This window comes from Xenopus laevis, chromosome 9_10L (assembly GCF_017654675.1).
Source record: "Xenopus laevis strain J_2021 chromosome 9_10L, Xenopus_laevis_v10.1, whole genome shotgun sequence".
NCBI classification, from domain to species: Eukaryota; Metazoa; Chordata; class Amphibia; order Anura; family Pipidae; genus Xenopus; species Xenopus laevis.
In genome coordinates this window covers 28,496,803-28,515,061 of record NC_054387.1, presented here as the reverse complement: position 1 = coordinate 28,515,061, position 18,259 = coordinate 28,496,803, and the positions used below count along the sequence as shown (strand labels likewise).

Genomic DNA, 18,259 nt, shown 5'->3' with positions numbered 1-18,259 from the left:
CTAGAACCCATTACCCCTTTTCCATGTTTGAATTTGCAGCTCGCGAATAGGTAAGCCGCAGTGGAGCGGTCACATGGTAGGATCACATGACCGTGACGTCAGGTCCTTTCCTAGGATAGGAACTAGCCGCTACCGTTTGTTTAGAATAGATATTCTAGAATCTAGACGCAATTGCGAAAAGGAGGCGAGGACAATATCTACACAACGAAGAACTACTGGAAATATTAACATCCGGGGAGGGTCATATTGGAAATACTAACATCCGGGGAGGGCCCTGTGAACTACTGGGCGGAGGATACCATGGTACTCAGATGTTAGGGGTGGGATTTACAGGGTTTACTACTTGCCTGCAGTTTGCCGGTGTGAAAGGAGGGTGGAGGTTTGATACGTGCACCCTACATTCCGGCGGTACTGGATTTCGGGGAACCAAAGACTGTCAGGAGTAGTCCTCCGTTTTCTTAGGCCCTTAATTGAGGTAAGGTTTTGCTGGATGAATTGAGCTGTTATGGAAGAGGATTGGAAGCCACGTGTCATTCAGGATTACATCAGCCAGGCAGTAGAGAGCAAATCGATTGCTTGGCATACATTCGTGCTGGCAGGGTGGCATAATCCTATAAGCCACACTGTCTTCACTGGGCCCATCCTTGGTGACACGTGGCTTAGTTCCCCTTTAGAAGACAAGTGCACGCTAAAACTTATTGAAGTTATCTGCCTGTGGAATATTTATATCATTAGATAACGCTCTGCCAGATCTGAAACTGGAACTGATCCAGCCTAAGTTTTTGATAGACCATGACCAAACACCCATTAATTGGAATTAAACATACCACTTCTCATAGCTAGATAAAAGCTGTTGGGGCTTAAAATGTTGCTGCGGTCTGACTGGACAGTCACTGAGCAAAGATAGATTTGCCTCGGTACTGCTCTTACCTATTTAATGGAGACAAAGTGTGTGAAAAACTTGTGCCAGTATATCATACTGCTGCCTCTTTTCCCAGGCTATGCTGGGGAGCCAGTGGCACTCAGTACAATGTACTGTAGGATAGGAACCAATTAGCAGCTAGGCTGACCTGATAGGGAACTGAAGCCTGTTTTTGCTTGCGTGGCTCTCCTACTGGGCTTCTGACAGGGACCCTTAGGACATGACCATCAAACATGGACAGGGACAGTAGTAGAGCTATAGGGAGCTCCAATAAAGGGGACATTTTTTAAAATAATAATTTTTAGCCCAAAGTAAAACCAGCACCATATAGTATTCATTATTGCCTACAAAATGAAAAAAGTTTTTTTTAAATTGATCCTATATGTCTCCTTAAAGGTATCCTGTCATCAGAAAACATGTTTTTTTTTTTTTTTTTCAAAATGCACCATTTCTCAAAAGAGCAAACAGATTTTTTTATATTCAATCTTGAAATCTGACATAGGGCTAGACATTTTGTCAATTTCCCAGCTTCCCCTGGTCATGTGACTTGTGCCTGCACTTTAGGAAAGAAATGCTTTCTGGCAGGCTGCTGTTTTTCCTTCTCAATGTAACTGAATGTGTCTCCGTGAGACATGGGTTTTTACTATTGAGTGTTAGATCTACCAGGCAGTTGTTATCTTGTGTTAGGGAGCTGCTATCTGGTTACCTTTCCATTGTTCTTTTGTTTGGCTGCTGGGGGGGGGGGGAAGGGAGGGGGGTGATATCACTCCAACTTGCAGTGATTGAAGTTTATTAGAGCACAAGTCACATAACTTGGGGCAGCTGGGAAATTGACAATATGTCTAGCCCCATGTCAGATTTCAAAATTGAATATATAGAAAATCTGTTTGCGATTTCTATTTCTTTTGAGAAATGGATTTCAGTGCAGAATTCTGCTGGAGCAGCACTATCAACTGATTCATTTTGAAAACATTTTTTTCCCATGACAGTATTCCTTTAAAGCTCTAGTGGAGAAGTGGACCCATGTGGCATCATGCTAACTGTAACTGGCCTGCAGGCACTGCTCACTTGGAATAACATAAGGTGGCACACTATGAGAAAAAAAAGAAACTTCATAATGTAACAAAGAAGCAGCATTGAGAATGTGACAAGTGAGCACTGATGAGCTTTTTAGTTGAGCAAATAGAGTTGTCAGTGTTATTTCTGATGTAGTAACATCTCTCTTTGTGTCTTCATGTCTCTTATTTTTACTTTAGGTGTTAGCCTTATATTTTCCATCTCATTCAGCAGTCTCCCTTAACAGCAATAAAGATACAATCATGAGTGTGGGCTTCATAGGAGCTGGCCAGCTGACCTACGCCCTAGTGAGGGGCTTTACTGTGGCAGGTAAAGTGTGTAAGATTTGATAACTTAAAGGGGACCTTACACCCAGACATAAAAAGCTGTATAATAAAAGTCCTTTTCAAATTAAACATCTTTTTTTTTTTTTTTTTTTATAAAAACATCCATATAAACATGTTTAAACGTCTTAGCTGTCAATCATGTATTGCCTGACCCTCCTCTATTTCTTAGGCATAGAGCCAGGGCAGCTAATTGCTTTCACTTTCCACTCTACATTCTAGATGTCACTTATCTCCCCACATCCCCCCTCACCATCTAATTGTGCAGCCAGTGCATGGGCATCAGGTGCCCCATTCTGGCACATAAAAAAGATTTTGGCATGATGGAAAGCTTGCCTTAATAACAGTGTCCACAGAATGGTGCCTGCCTGCTTGCTGTGGTTGTAAATTGAAATACTTAAAGAAACAATATTGAAATAATGTATGTCATGGAAGTGAAGTTTGGTTTCCTTGACTAGCATCATAAAATTGAATTTGGAATTATTTTTTTAGGGTGACAGGTCTCCATTAATGGCAGTGTGAGATGTCACACCATTCAGGATAAGCTAGGCAAACGTTATCTTTTCTTTATGACCAGCAGTGGTATATTCCACCAAGGTTAAACAGAAAAGCTTTTTAGAAGAAGATATGACTGTAGCAAATACTCAATTCTAATTTAAAGGTTCTATGTTCTATGTTCTAGGTGTACTGGCTGCTCACAAGATCACTGCAAGCTCTCCTGACACTGATCTGCCAACTGTAGCAGGGTTAAGGGTAGGAAATGCTGGGTTCATATTTATTACTGTACTAAAATGCTCTGTATGTGTATAGTTCAGTGAATTTAATGGCACTTATGCCAGCAGGATCGCTAAGCTATTCAATTTAATTGCTTTTGTACTCATGCCATTGATACCAGTATCAGTGGACTGGCTGAATATGGGCAAAAAATGGGTACTGGGAGAAGTGTGGACAGTAGGCTGGTATAAGCAGCCCTATCACATAAGTACATGCTAAAGAGCAGGCATCAACTAAGGGTAGAAAAGTGCTGTGATTCCTGTGAACATTTTGCATAACGATGTGACCCTTTAAAATGTACATACTGTAAATATATATTTGACTTGTTTAAAGCAGGGTCTTGCCTTCAAGGGGCAGTAATTCCTCTTTGTTCAACATGATTCCAATGTGTTGGGCTTGTGCTAAACATACTATCATGAAAAATTATTTTTTTATTCTTGAGAGAAATTGAAGCTACTCTTGTTTGATCATTGAGAGGTAGATCATTAAATAAATAACCCCCAACCTTCATTCCCCATTATGCAGGGGGGTTGTCTGTGTACTAGTAATCTATCTATCTCATAGTATGAGTAGCTTCAATTTCCCTGGTTAGCTCAGCATATAACTAAAAATATAAAATTTTTAATAATTAAAACAAAATAGGCAAAAAGTATATTCTGCAGAAGCTCTATTCATTGCACCATGCTGAACAAGGGACTATACTTTCCCTTTGTCTCAGCTATGGGGACCAACTTCTGCCAGTATCAGGCGCTGTGGTAGGTCTGACGAATTAATAGCCTCCCCTATGCCTCTTACTGGAACTTAGAGCCCGAATGGAGACAGGAATAAGTCCAGGTAGAGAGTAACAGAGGTGCCGGTAGTAGGTGTTCAGCAGCACTTGTGAAGAAACCGAGTCGAAGTAGCCGAATAGGGTAAAACGAGGACGTAGTCAAGCCAGGCAAGGTCAGGAAACAGGATCTGCGGTACCGAGGGAGAATCCGAAAGAAGAGTCGATAAACAGGCCAAAATATTCAGGAAACCAATGGATCAGACAGTCAAAAGTTCAGGAACGCTTAGTGTCAAGGCAAGATCACTTCGCAGTGATTTGCAGGCCTCGGCGTCCTTTTACGCGCTGTGCGCATGCGTCAAAAACGGGCGCGCGCCCGCGAACCTTCGTCCGCGCGCAGCGCGCGACCAACTCGACGCGGACGCGCCGATGCGCGAAAATGACGCGACCTCTCGCGAGGGCAGACATCAGCACCAAAGGACTGACATTGCCCCCCCTCAAGGCGCGGCCTCAGGACGGGCCAGGCTTAGCAGGATAGCGTTTGTGAAACAGCTTAATAAGCTGAGGAGCATGAACATTGTTTGTTGGTTCCCAAGACCTCTCTTCAGGAGAATACCCCTTCCAATGTATAAGATATTGTAACTGACCTCTGTGGTACCTGGAATCCAGAATTGCACCTACTTCGAATTCCTCGACCCCTTGGATAGACACTGGCACTGGAGGAGAAGAAGAACGACCAGGAAACGTGTTCTTGACAACTGGCTTGAAAAGAGACACATGAAATACTGGATGGATCTTGAAGGATGCCGGTAACTTCAGCTTGAAAGCCACTTTATTTATTTGTTGAGTGATGATAAATGGGCCAAGAAATTTCTGTCCTAACTTCTTGGAAGGGCAGTCTAATTTAACATGCTGAGTGGACAACCATACTTGATCCCCTACCTTAAATTCTGGACCTCCTCTTCTCTTTCTGTCAGCAAAAAACTTGTACGATCTCTGTGACAAAGTCATAGCTTGCTGGATCTTTTGAAGATTACTTGACAAAAAGGCAAGTCGGTCTTGTAGTAAGGGTACTGTTACTTCTCTGGGTAGGTTGGGTAATACCTGAGGATGAAAGCCGTAATTGGCAAAGAAAGGAGTCTCCTTGGTAGAAGAGTGCACAGAGTTATTGTATGAAAATTCAGCAAATGGAAGAAGTTGATACCAATCATCTTGTAGGAAGGAAGTAAAGCAACGAAGATACTGCTCAAGGGTTTGATTTGTTCTTTCTGTTTGCCCGTTAGTTTCAGGGTGAAAAGCTGTGGAAAAAAGAAGTTTAATCTTCAGGGACTGGCAAAGTGCTCTCCAGAATTTGGATGTGAATTGAACTCCCCTGTCGGACACGATCTCATCAGGAACTCCATGTAGTCTGATGATTTCTTTAATGAAGACCTCAGCCGTAGAGGCAGCAGAAGGAATACCCGTGAGGGGAATAAAGTGCGCCATCTTGGATAAACGGTCAACCACAACAAAAATTGTATTAAAACCCTGTGAGGGAGGTAATTCCACAATAAAGTCCACTGAAATAGATCCCCAAAACCTGTCAGGGACTGGTAAAGGATGAAGAAGTCCCATGGGTCGTGAACGAGAGAATTTAAAACGAGCACAGGTCTCACAAGAACGGACAAACAACCTACAATCCTTATTTATCCCTGGCCAAAAAAAAAGTCTTTTAGCTAAGTCAATGGTTTTCTTTGTTCCCAAATGCCCAGACAAAGGATGATTATGAACAAATTGAAGAACCTCCACACGAAGTTTCTCAGGAACAAAAATTCTATTCTTGAAGAAGAGAAAACCATCCTTTGGTTCTAGATCCGGGGCGGTATCAGAGGCAGAAGAAGCTTCTTTGACTCTAGACATAAGTTCAGACTGTAACAAAAGGAAGTTTTGTGGTAAGAGGATGGTATGGGTCTGTTCAGGGCATTCACCTTCTTCGGAAAACATACGGGAAAGGGCATCAGCCTTGCCATTCTTGGCTCCTGGTCTGTAAGTAATGTGAAAATTGAAACGAGAAAAGAATAAGGCCCACCTCGCCTGTCGAGGCTTGAGACGTTTGGCTGTACGCAAATATTCCAAATTCTTGTGATCCGAGAAAATTAAAACAGGATGTGCAGCTCCTTCCAACAAATGTCTCCACTCTTCAAAGGCAGCCTTAATTGCGAGGAGTTCCCTATCGGAAACATCATAATTCTTCTCAGAGGATGAAAGTTTCTTGGAAAAAAAAGCTACAGGAAAAAGAGAACCTTGGGATCCAAACCTTTGAGAAAGAATAGCCCCTACCGCGACTTCAGAAGCATCTACTTCAAGGACAAAAGGCAAAGCAGGATCTGCATGTTTAAGAATCTGGGCCGAGACAAATAATTCTTTCAATCTTTGAAAGGCAGACTGAGCTTGAGGAGTCCAGAAAAAATGTCTAGAAGAGCTGGTTAAATCTGTAATGGGGGCAATGATTCTAGAAAAGTCTTTAATAAACTTTCTGTAAAAATTGGCGAAACCCACAAATCTTTGAACTGCTTTGCGACTGTCAGGCGTTGGCCACTCAAGAATCGTCGCAACCTTCTTCTTGTCCATACATATTCCTTGGTCAGAGATGATGAAGCCTAAGAATTCGATGGAAGTTTTATTAAATTCACACTTTTCCAATTTAGCAAAAAGACCATGGGTCCGGAGTCTGTTGAAAACCCTCTTCATATGTTGAATATGCTCTTCTAACGATGCAGAAAAAATAAGTATGTCATCCAAATAGACAATAACAAATTGATCGAGGATGTCTCTAAAAATATCATTGACGAAGTGCTGAAACGTCGCGGGGGCATTGCAGAGACCAAACGGCATGACAAGGTATTCAAAATGCCCATAGCGAGATCTAAAGGCTGTCTTCCACTCATCGCCCTCCCGAATTCTCACCAAATTGTAGGCCCCTCGTAGGTCGAGCTTTGAGAATATCTTTGCACCTCGAAGATTTTGAAATAGTTCATGAACAAGAGGAAGAGGATAACGATTCTTGACAGTTATATGGTTTAACTGCCTATAGTCAATGCATGGACGTAAAGAGTGATCCTTCTTCTCTACGAAAAATATGCCAGCCCCAGCTGGCGAAGTTGACGGACGGATGAATCCTTTCTTTAAATTCTCGTCAATATAATTCTTTAATACCAGTAGTTCAGGTTCTGAAAGAGGGTAGATACGTCCGAAGGGAATAGCCGCTCCGGGAAGAAGATCAATCGGGCAATCATAAACCCGATGAGGGGGAAGCTTGTCAGCCCCCTTCTCATCAAAAACGTCTAGGAATTCATGCAAAAAGGAAGGTATTGTCGTTAGACGAGCATCACCGGGTGTATATAGGGCTAGGGAAGTATTTTCACAACTCTTAGTGGCTAAATGAGTGACACCAAACTTTGAGTTGAATTGCAGAACACCAGTGCACCAATTTATTGAAGGATTGTGACGTCTCAACCAGGGTAATCCAAAAATAACGGGGAACAAAGGAGAAAAAATGACATTGAATACAATAGACTCTGAATAGTAGGGAGTAATCAAAACATTCAGGGGAATCGTCTCATGTGTCACAGGCCCGGAAGAAAGTGGTGACCCATCGGCTGTTCTTACAGAAAAGGGATCTTGTTTAAGACGAATGGGAATGTTGTGATTCTTAACAAACTCAGAGTCAAGGAAACAGTCACAAGCCCCAGAGTCAATGATGGCAGAAGCTTTAATTCTTCCTTGGAGCCACTGTAGAGAAATGGGAAGAATTAATGGAGAAACTCCCCTAGATGAGGTGTTAACGGACAAAAAAGACAGTCTTGTTTTACCTGAAGGACGAGTGGGACAATCCTTCAAGAAATGGCCAGACAAACCGCAGTATAGACAGAGATTTAATTGGCGTCTACGAAGTCTTTCTTCAGGTGAAATGGCCGATCTTAAAAGACCAATTTGCATGGGCTCACCCGATTCCACAGCAGATGAAGAAGAAGAAAAACGAGGGAGCAAAGGAGCCTTGGGAAGGAGCCAGGAAGAAGATCTTTCAGCACGTCTTTCTCTTAGGCGTTGATCCATCTGAATCACCAGATCAATAAGGCCTTCCAGATCAGTAGGCATTGCTACACGAGACAATTCGTCTCTTAAGGCATCAGAGAGACCAATACGGAATTGATGTCTTAAAGCTTTATCATTCCATTCCGTGTCTGCAGCGTACCTCCGGAAGTCTGAGATGTACTCTTCCACGGGTCGTCTTTCTTGACGAAGACAACGAATAGCTGCTTCAGCAGACACGTCACGTCTAGGGTCATCATAGATTTGACCCAATGCCTGGAAAAAAGTACTAGAGTCATTCAGGAGTGGACTTTGACTCTCCATGAGACGATGTGCCCAAGCTTGCGGTTCCCCAGACAGTAGAGAAATAATCACTCCCACCTTGACTTGTTCGGAGGCATAGGTCTGTGGCTTTAAGGAGAAGACCAGGCGGCAGCCATGGAAAAAAGCCCGGAAAAGTTTTCTATCTCCAGCGAATTTTTCAGGTAGCGCCACCTTGGGTTCAGAAAATGCAGGAGCAGAAGCGGTAGGTAGAGCTTGAGATGCGGGAGCTGGAGGAGGGTTGTCAGGAGAAGCAAGATCTTGTAGCTGCAGCTGGATCTGTTGATAACCCCTTGGAGGTCTCGCACCGCCTTGGTGAGAGAAGTGATTTGCTGCACGAGGGCATCAAATGGCTTAGAGGCTTGATCACCGTCAGACTCCATACTTGGCGAAGTGATACTATCAGGCGCTGTGGTAGGTCTGACGAATTAATAGCCTCCCCTATGCCTCTTACTGGAACTTAGAGCCCGAATGGAGACAGGAATAAGTCCAGGTAGAGAGTAACAGAGGTGCCGGTAGTAGGTGTTCAGCAGCACTTGTGAAGAAACCGAGTCGAAGTAGCCGAATAGGGTAAAACGAGGACGTAGTCAAGCCAGGCAAGGTCAGGAAACAGGATCTGCGGTACCGAGGGAGAATCCGAAAGAAGAGTCGATAAACAGGCCAAAATATTCAGGAAACCAATGGATCAGACAGTCAAAAGTTCAGGAACGCTTAGTGTCAAGGCAAGATCACTTCGCAGTGATTTGCAGGCCTCGGCGTCCTTTTACGCGCTGTGCGCATGCGTCAAAAACGGGCGCGCGCCCGCGAACCTTCGTCCGCGCGCGCGCGCGACCAACTCGACGCGGACGCGCCGATGCGCGAAAATGACGCGACCTCTCGCGAGGGCAGACATCAGCACCAAAGGACTGACAGCCAGGTTTCAGTCAGGCTGCTGCTGGAGGAAGTTAGTGCTATTTCTTTTTGAAATATTTTATGATTTACATTTTGTACTTTTTAAGATTGATATACTTTTCTTTTAGAGCTTTTTAGAGCTTTGACCTTTCCCCCATTCAAGCCTATGGACCAGCCCCTGTTAATTGTGTAATGTTAATATCAATACATATATACCATATTAATGAAAGAGAAACACCATGAAATATTCACTAACCTAGGCTGAATATATCTTGAAAAACCCCAGCACAATGTATTTTTCATACATGTTTGCATACATAGCCTTTGGGGGGAAAATTTAAAAATGCATTTGGCATTATATATAGATGTTCTTCTTTCTTTTATCTGGTGTTCCCTTATATACCATATTATATAAAGTATACTTTCCAATGCCATCCATTTAGCATTGCTTACATGTTGGAATGGTTGGGGGGAAGTTATAAAAAGTCATATCAGCTTTAAAAGTAATAGCAGGAAAATGAAAGCCATTTTTATATCATTTATATTACTGCTCTTGCAGTCCTGAACCCAGCCAAGCTGCATTTAGATTAGGAAAACTTTGCTCACCAAAATTTCCTTCTCCTAAAGGACTTGATTCAGCAGCCATACTGAATCCATGCAGAAATGGGTCCTTATTAAAGGTAATACCCAGCTTTACAAAGCCACAAAAAAGTGTAATATACAGGCAACTTTGAAGAGCCATATGATAATGCTATGTGTTCACTGGCATGACGGTCAAAATAAATATACAGTTAAGTAATTTAATGAAGTGCTCAAAACATTCCTTTTGTACAGAGTTTCTGTAGTGATACATTTTATAGGTATCATTAGATCCACACTGTTTCTTAGGGGCATATTTATCAAGGGTCGAATTTCAAATTGAAAAAACTTTGAAATTCAAAAAGACCAACCAAAATTAAGTCAAAGTTTTTATTGGTCGAATAGGTCCGTTTTCGATTCAAAGTTTTTCAAAGTCCACCAATTGACTCCGAATAAGTTCTAGGAGGTCCCCCATAGGCTAAAACAGCAATTTGGCAGGTTTTATATGGCGAATGGTCGAAGTTGAATTTTTAAAGAGACAGTACATAATAAATGTTGTAATTCTTCATACCGGTTAATCAAAAAAACTATTTGAACTAGTAATTTAAAAGCAAAGTAATTTATCATTTCATTTTGTCTGTTAAAGGACCAGTAACACCAATATGATAGTGGTTTAAAGTAAATCATTTATAATGTACTGGTGCCCTGCACTGGTAAAACCTGTTTCACTTCTATGCCTTTGGCATCTGAGGGCCAGGCACTTCCTTTTAACACTTGGAACAAAAATCTATTAAATGTTAAATGTTTTGTTAAGTAAAAATTTCACAGTAATTTTCTCAAGTTATAGCACATACGTGAAGGAGATATAAGAAGTTCAGCATCTGAATTTTCGAGTTGGAGTAGCCTGTTTAGACACAAAAATGGGTATATTTTGATATCATTTATCTAAATTAAATAGGACATAGAGTCCAAGAATGTGAGTAAAATCATAATGAGTTTAAGCATATAAATGGTGACATATTTGAATTAAATAGTATATAGATTCCAAGAGTTCTCTTGTATTTTTTTTCTAAATTTCCAGTTTTTGTTTCAAACTAAACTTTATTCACATACTATATCCCTATTAACACCATTCTCCTCTGTACCTGATATTATTACAGATTTTGAATATTTCACATTTTTCATAGTGTCTTCATCTGCACTGATCTTTTTCTGCATATTTTAATTTAATTTCCAGAAACTTGGCATAAATTTTACTACCAGTAACAAAGACACTGTGAAGAGTAGCGATGTCCTGTTCCTTGCTGTGAAACCCCCTATAATCCCATTTGTGTTGGATGAGATTGGATCTGATATCGAGGACCGCCATGTAGTTGTGTCTTGTGCTGCTGGTGTCACCATAAGTTCTATTGAGAAGGTAATAATAATGAGGCACTTGGTCATGTCACTTTATTCCATGGTAGGGTGATATTCGTTTATTGTGTGTATTCTTTAATTTAGAGCTGCACCCATGGTATGATTAATAAGCATCATATTCTTTCTTTATAGAAACTGGGATTTTTTCATCCAGCTCCCAAGGTGATTCGTTGCATGACAAACACTCCAGTTGTAGTTAGAGAAGGAGCTACAGTCTATGCCCCAGGGACACACGCAGATGTGGAGGATGGGGAGCTTTTGGAACAGCTCATGCAGAGTGTAGGCTTCTGCACTGAGGTGGAAGAGGATCTAATAGATGCAGTGACCGGCTTGAGTGGCAGCGGACCTGCTTATGTGAGTGTGGGAATGAGCTGTAAGAACACTGGGTAGCAGCCCGTTTCTAAATCCCATTTAGCCATCTAGATATGCTAAATCTCTTCAGCAGACAACGTAATGTGAATTCTTGTCAGCATACCCAAAAAACAGTTAAGCTTCAAAATGTTCATATGCAATGAGTAGGGAGCTTTGGGCTGATTTTAAACCGCCTTCAGCTAGACAGTCTGATACCAATTTAGCAAGTATTAACAGACTTAGACATTTTGGGGGGCTAGCTTTTTGTAAATCAGCTTTGCTTAGTGATAGATGTTCTTTGCTCTTCTGCTATGAAATAGTTATTTAGATGCTTTTTTTCATATAGTAGGTAAAGGCAGAGCCATCAAAACTTTCCTTCCTTTTAAGTTTCCTTCACATATTTCTAATGGCTTTACAAGTTTTTTGCCATTTTATTGTTGCTGATTATGGTAGCAGAGACACTATATATTGGAAGAGTTTGACAGCAAACTTTGTTTGAACTATTAAATAATTTTATTTAGTTCGAGGGCTTGGCACTAGGCTTGGGCGAATTTGACCTGTTACGTTGCGCCAAAATTGTCGCCGTCGCCCATTAAAGTCTACGGGTGTCAAAAAAATTTGACGCGCGGTGACATTTTTTTGACGCATAAAGCCATACAAGTCTATGGGCGTCATTTCCGTGGCAAAACAAGGGTTAAAAATTCGCCCATCCCTACTTGGCACTCCTGACTGTCTTTGGGTTGAAAAGGATAAGAAACCTTTCTGTTGTGTGGATATGTCATAGGCATTGTTAGTGAAGGGAACAGTTAGCACTTTAAGCCAGAGTTTGAAATTAAGAAATGGGCTTTAAAGGGTACCATGGGTGAAAATGACCACTGGAAAAATGACTTGGGGAAAATTTCCTATGCAGGGCTACTCATTTAAAAGCAAATTGACCGATTCTGTAATTTAGAAATATGGAATAAATTTGCATATTGCTCAGAAATGCTGAATATCGCTCATAGTTAAAAGAGCCCTATAGTGTAGAGTGAACAGAATGTAGCTTTTTGGACAGCCGCATATGGTACAATTCAAAGCCTGGTTAGTTAGTTCAAAATGGCAGTTTCCATTTCCAAGTGGAGATTTAGAGAAGTGAGGTATCAGAGTAAGCAATACATAAACCTATACAGGTAAAGGATCCCTTATCCGGAAACCTGATATCCAGAAAGCTCCGAATTATGGAATGGCTGTCTCCCATAGAGTCCATTTTATCCAAATAATCCAAATTTTTAAAAATGATTTCCTTTTCCTCTGTAATAATAAAACAGCAGCTTGTACTTGATCCCAACTAAGATATAATTAATCCTTATTGGAAGCAAAACAAGCCTATTGGGTTTATTTAATGTTTAAATGAATTTCCAGTAGACTTAAGGCATGAAGACCCAAATTATGGAAAGATCCGTTATCTGGAAAACCCCAGGTCCCGAGCATTCTGGATAACCCCAGGTCCCATACCTGTACAATCTTCCAGGGTTTGAAAGGGATTTTTTTTAAAGATGTAAAAAAAAAAAAAAATCTTGAGTTTCTATTCAAGGTCTTCAGTTTTAAACTGCATTTTTTACTGGCAGAATATGCATATTTTTCATTAATTGCTTGAGATAACTTTTGAATCATGTATTTCCCAGATATAGCAACCCTTGAAATATTTTAAAACAATAATTTGCTTATTTATGTATAGTTTTCCTTCAGCTTTAAAAAAAAGTGCTTAGGGCTCTTTGTGGCACACTAAGATGAATCCTGATTCCTGTGCACAGATCCTGTTATGAAGTACTGTTGACAGGGTTACTTGCTCCAAAATTGGCAGATGGGATGTGCAGTGACAAACTGCTTGAAATTGAATTAGTAGCATGACTGTTTGGTCTGTGGAGGGGGGCAGCCGGCAAGCAGAAACAAGTAGAGCAGACATCAGACATTTTAAAACCTGCTCAATTCCAACCAGTCAAAAAGTAGATATGTTTTGCATGAACTGGGAGAAATGGACTTGATTTTGTGGCGAATGGCATATTATTTGTAGTAATTTAACACCCCCAAGAGCTTTATAATTGAGACCATTCACATCATGCATCTTATTGAATTTGTAAAATGACATGTGTTATACAGTCTCCTTTGTGTTTGTTACTTTCTCTATGACAAATTACAATTTTGTGATATACATACATTGTATAATTGTATTACCTTGTATTTGCTCCCATTCCCTGTAAGGCATTTACAGCCTTAGATGCACTTGCAGATGGAGGGGTAAAGATGGGACTTCCAAGACGCCTTGCAGTCCGTCTTGGAGCTCAGGCTATGTTGGTAAGAGTTTTTTTTTTTTTCCCCTTCCCCACTCCAAATCTAATGTCTCCTTTCCCCTTTGTGTTTTCTGAGTTATATCCTGGTGGCTGAACAGGTAAGGTGAAAAAAATTAGATAAAACCGCACGCACGCACGCACGCACACACACACACACTATAAGCTATTCAAACTCAGTTTTATCATGCTACCATACATTGTGTTCAAGAAGAATAATTAGTTTATTGAGTGAGGTAATTTCAAAGTAAAATTTAGAGTGAAGCATAGGTGTATGCAAAACTCAGCTGTAAATCTTCTTCCTTTATCTATTATCCACCTTATCCCATTGCATTTTCTTCCTGCGATTTCTGTGGTACTTCAGAAGATAAAACAATATTTGTAGTTCTTACTTTTGGGCCTACAAGACTTAAGTATTCAGATCTTCTTCAACTCTTTCAGGGCAACATTTGGATTTGAGAAAGAGCATCTACTCAACCAGAATCAGGTGCCAAGTTCTATCTGGACTGAAGCCAGCAGCCCAGAGATTGATGAGATAATGATAGGGTATCACGGTTTTCTTAGGGTTCATAAACCATTCAGGAGGACTTGCAGACACTGGAATGGTGCATTATTAATTGCAGAGGCATAAAGTTATCTGATGTCTCTGTTGTATTTCAGTTCCTACAATAGGAATTTTACAAAGCTCTGGCTCCAAACACTTTAAAGGTCCATGTATTGGCTCTCCCTTTTTTTACCTAGGGTAAATTATTTTTTTGTATGCCTTAACTCGAAGATCATATTACCAGATCCTAAGAATGAGGAAAAAATTCATGCTTGCTGTCTGTAGATGTCCCCGTATTTACACTGAGAGGATAAAAGATTTTAGAAGGTCAGAACACCAATTTTTATTTTTTGGCAGAAAACTTGGATGAGGTGTTTTGTTTTTGTTTTTTGAAAGGTATCTTTTATTGATTTGTAACAATAAACAACGATTAACACAAAAACAACATTGTTTGGTGTTCTTTACAGTGCACATAAATGTAGACAGCAGAGTAGCATATTAGAATAGCATTATTCAGTGTCAAAATATTTGTATCAGGGAGTTTACAAGTCTACATAATTTAAATCACACCAGGCCCCCCCAAACCTTCTCAAACTCATCTGTTGCCCCTCTGGTTTCATAAGTTCGTTTAATCAGTGGGAGAGCACCATCGACTAGTCTTTTCCAAAATGATACATTTGGGAGGGTTTGGCCCATCCAATGCATGATGATAGTTTGTGGCATAAAACATGAGGGGAAGTGCTTTTAAAGGATCAATTTCAAGGTGGCTTAAAGAGCTTATTGAATATTACAAACTAGAAGATTGACAGACTTCTTTAGAATTTAAGTCTCACTACACTAGACGTGTTGCTACTGCTTAGGATGAGCTTCAGTATCACAAGATGAAATTTGCAGAGCTGCTACATTGTGTAATATCCATACCTTCACTTGCAAAGTTTTATCGACTGGCTTTGTCAGCCTCACGGGAAGCAGCATTTGGCACTGCAAGAACTTGAATCAGTCTTCCAGTATTAAATTATAGCTTCACTCTGCTGTGATGTCTGGTTAAAAAAAATCTTAGCATGTACTGCCTGGGGATATAATGGAAACAGAAAATGTATTACTTCAAAATGTCCTTCAATCTTAAGACATCACATTATTTCCTTACCAAATAAAACTTATTGCATTGATACTGGGTCAGGGGGGTGGCAATTCAACTTTTAAAGGTAGTTTTAACTAATTATTCTACTTTCCAATCCAACCAGCAGAATGTGCCTTTAACTAAGCATGTGCCACCTTTAGAATTTTTAGGAAAAGAAAATTGCCAATAGTAAGTAATATATTTTATTTCTCTCCCCTCCCCTACTTTTTAAGGGTGCAGCAAAAATGCTTTTAGAATCTGAGCAACATCCAGGACAGCTTAAAGATAACGTGTGTTCACCAGGTGGCGCTACAATCCATGCCCTACACTTCCTAGAGAGCGGAGGATTCCGCTCTTTACTTATCAATGCCGTAGAGGCTTCCTGCATCAGGACCAGGTAATACACTGAGTCAGATATATATTACAGTTTGTGTTATGATGTAGTATATACGTAAAAAAATAAATACAACCTATTTGTGAATAATATTAACCTTCCACTGTAGTTTAAAGGTGGCTATACATTTACAGCAGAATTGCATTGCAGATTGGTTGGCCAATTCATACAAAGATTTGGTGACTTCACCAGACAAGTGGAAATATTGGTGTATGGCACTATTGTTATATTTTTTTTATGATAAAGATGGGTCCCCTTGTAATTATGCTGTTAAATTTTTTTCTTCCCAAACATTTACCTGAGTTCAACAAATGTACAGTACGAACGTATTCTTGCTCTGCCCCAACTTTCTACTATCCTGGACTAACAATAGAATCTTCTGTCCTTTGATACAGGGAGTTGCAGTTTATTGCTGATCAGGAGAAAATTCCAGCAGCAGCAATCAAGAAGACAACACTGAGCAAAGTGCAGCAAGAATCTCCTTCAATCTCCACTGCCCCCCAGGGATCAAAAGTCAGTCTTTTTAATAACAAGTACCCAACTGGGGTTAAAAAGTTTTGAGACTGCCCCAATTAAGTAAAGCTATAAAAGACTAGTTTCAGAACTGGGAATAGTTTGGGTTAGGTCTCAGGTCTTTCTTTATCCCCCAACCCCGCCACGCACATTATTATTATTTTTTTTTTTTTTAAATTAGCAAATCTGAAATAACTGTCCATGTCCATCTTGTAACCTAGCAATATTTCCAGAATCATCTGAATAAAACATGGGAAGCTAGTGACGTCATATCTGGAAGCAAAGATCTTCCGTGCTAAAGGCTGTGGTTGACTTGGGCAGGTACAGAACCCCAAAACATAAAGTGCTATGTTTCAACTCTTCTTTTTTAAGCTTTACTTCACCTTTAACTTAAAGGCTTACTATGTTTTCTCTCCCGTGATAACCAAAGTATGCCTTCTGTAAAATGGACTATTGTTACACATTTAACTGTGCAATACTCTGTGTTTTTGGAAACCAAGAACACTTTCATTTTAAAATTAAAGGGCTGAGTGTTACATTCATGTGTGTATATAAAACACAAGAGCCATTAATATCCTGTCAATTATATCCTTATAACGGTGCTTAGTGATATCATCGGTTATAATTAATTCTTAGTAAATTATTCTTAATGACTCACTGAAACATCATTTCATGGCCTTCAGCCATGGAACTTATAATATCCTTATATTTTGCTAAAGGGGGTACATAATTATAAAATGCTTTTAACTGAACTGTCACACAGCCATAATACTGTGTTAAGAATAAAGTGTTTACTTTTGCCAAAATGTGCAATATGTAACTTTAGATATAGAAATGTTGTTTTGGGGAAATATTTTACTTATGTAACCTTTTTATCATTCCATGATGGAATTCAGATTCTGCAGCGTGTGGGACTAATTTTAGTAGGGGGTGCAACAAATTAAGGTTTTACCCAAATTTCAAACAGTTTTGAAAGATTTTACCAAAAACATTTGTTCTTAACTGAACATGTGATTTGACTTCTAAGGGAACAGTAACCCCAAAAAATGAAAGTGTTTTAAAGTAATGAAAATATCATGTAGTGTTGCCCTGCACTGGTAAAGCGGATCTTTTTTGCTTCAGAAACAATACTATAGTTCATATAAACAAGCTGCTGAATAGCAATGGCGGAGATTGAAAAAAGGCTATATGGCACAGGATAAATAGTGGATAGCAGTTAACAACATCATGTTCTACGGAGCTTATCTGCTGTGTAACTTGAGCCTTTTCTCCTTTGAAAAGCTGCCCCCATGGCTACACAGCCGCTTATTTATGAAGCAAACACAGCAATTTTACTAGTGCAACGCTGCATTCGATTTTGATATATTATTATTATTATTATTAAGCAATTTAATTTTTTGATGTTACTGGTCCTTTAAGCTCTGTATATCTTAAGCTGCCAATTTTTTTTTTTTAACTGTGTAATATTTTGGTTTGATTGGAATATTCAAATTAAGCTGGCCATACTCCAAAGAGATTTTTAAACCTGCCTGAAGAAAACTTTCTACTAGAAGAGACCGCAGATGTAGAGAATAACAGGGACTGTGTTTACCAAGGTTTGAAACTCCAGTACAAGTTTCACCAGGGGAAAATAGGAGGGGCTGTGAAGTAGCGCTCTATCTAGGAAATGCAATATGACCTTGTGCAGTTTGGGAGAGCAAGGAAGACCACCTCAAAAATCTGAGTGAAACTGAAATAGATTTTTTTCAGACTGCCAATGAATCTGTCTGTCCTTGTCTCAGGCAGATTAATTATTTGTTTGTATTTTGCTGAATTAAATAAAAGTACCCTTTTTTGCAAAAAAATAAATCTATTTCAGTTTCTCAGATTC

General features: G+C 39.9%; 1 protein-coding gene across 2 annotated transcripts; it reads left to right on the top strand.

The window, feature by feature from the left end:
• The first annotated feature begins 281 nt into the window (after window positions 1-281).
• pycr1.L (pyrroline-5-carboxylate reductase family, member 1 L homeolog) lies at window positions 282-16,942 on the top strand. 2 transcript variants are annotated; one of them, NM_001091619.1, is given in 8 exon segments: window positions 353-475; window positions 2,179-2,308; window positions 3,005-3,075; window positions 10,962-11,141; window positions 11,273-11,494; window positions 13,733-13,825; window positions 15,716-15,879; window positions 16,272-16,942. In NM_001091619.1, coding segments are annotated over 7 exon segments (963 nt in total). In that variant the 5' UTR covers window positions 353-475; window positions 2,179-2,241; the 3' UTR covers window positions 16,438-16,942.
• Window positions 16,943-18,259: the final 1,317 nt, after the last annotated feature.

What these genes read in the sequence shown, in the direction of transcription:
- pycr1.L (XM_018234271.2), top strand. Translation starts at nt 2,242, where the DNA reads ATGAGTGTGGGCTTCATAGGAGCTGGCCAGCTGACCTACGCCCTAGTG. An exon ending in CCATAAGTTCTATTGAGAAG is followed by an intron (nt 11,142 to 11,272) that starts GTAATAATAATG and finishes CTTTCTTTATAG; the next exon opens with AAACTGGGATTTTTTCATCC. An exon ending in GTGGCAGCGGACCTGCTTAT is followed by an intron (nt 11,495 to 13,732) that starts GTGAGTGTGGGA and finishes ATTCCCTGTAAG; the next exon opens with GCATTTACAGCCTTAGATGC.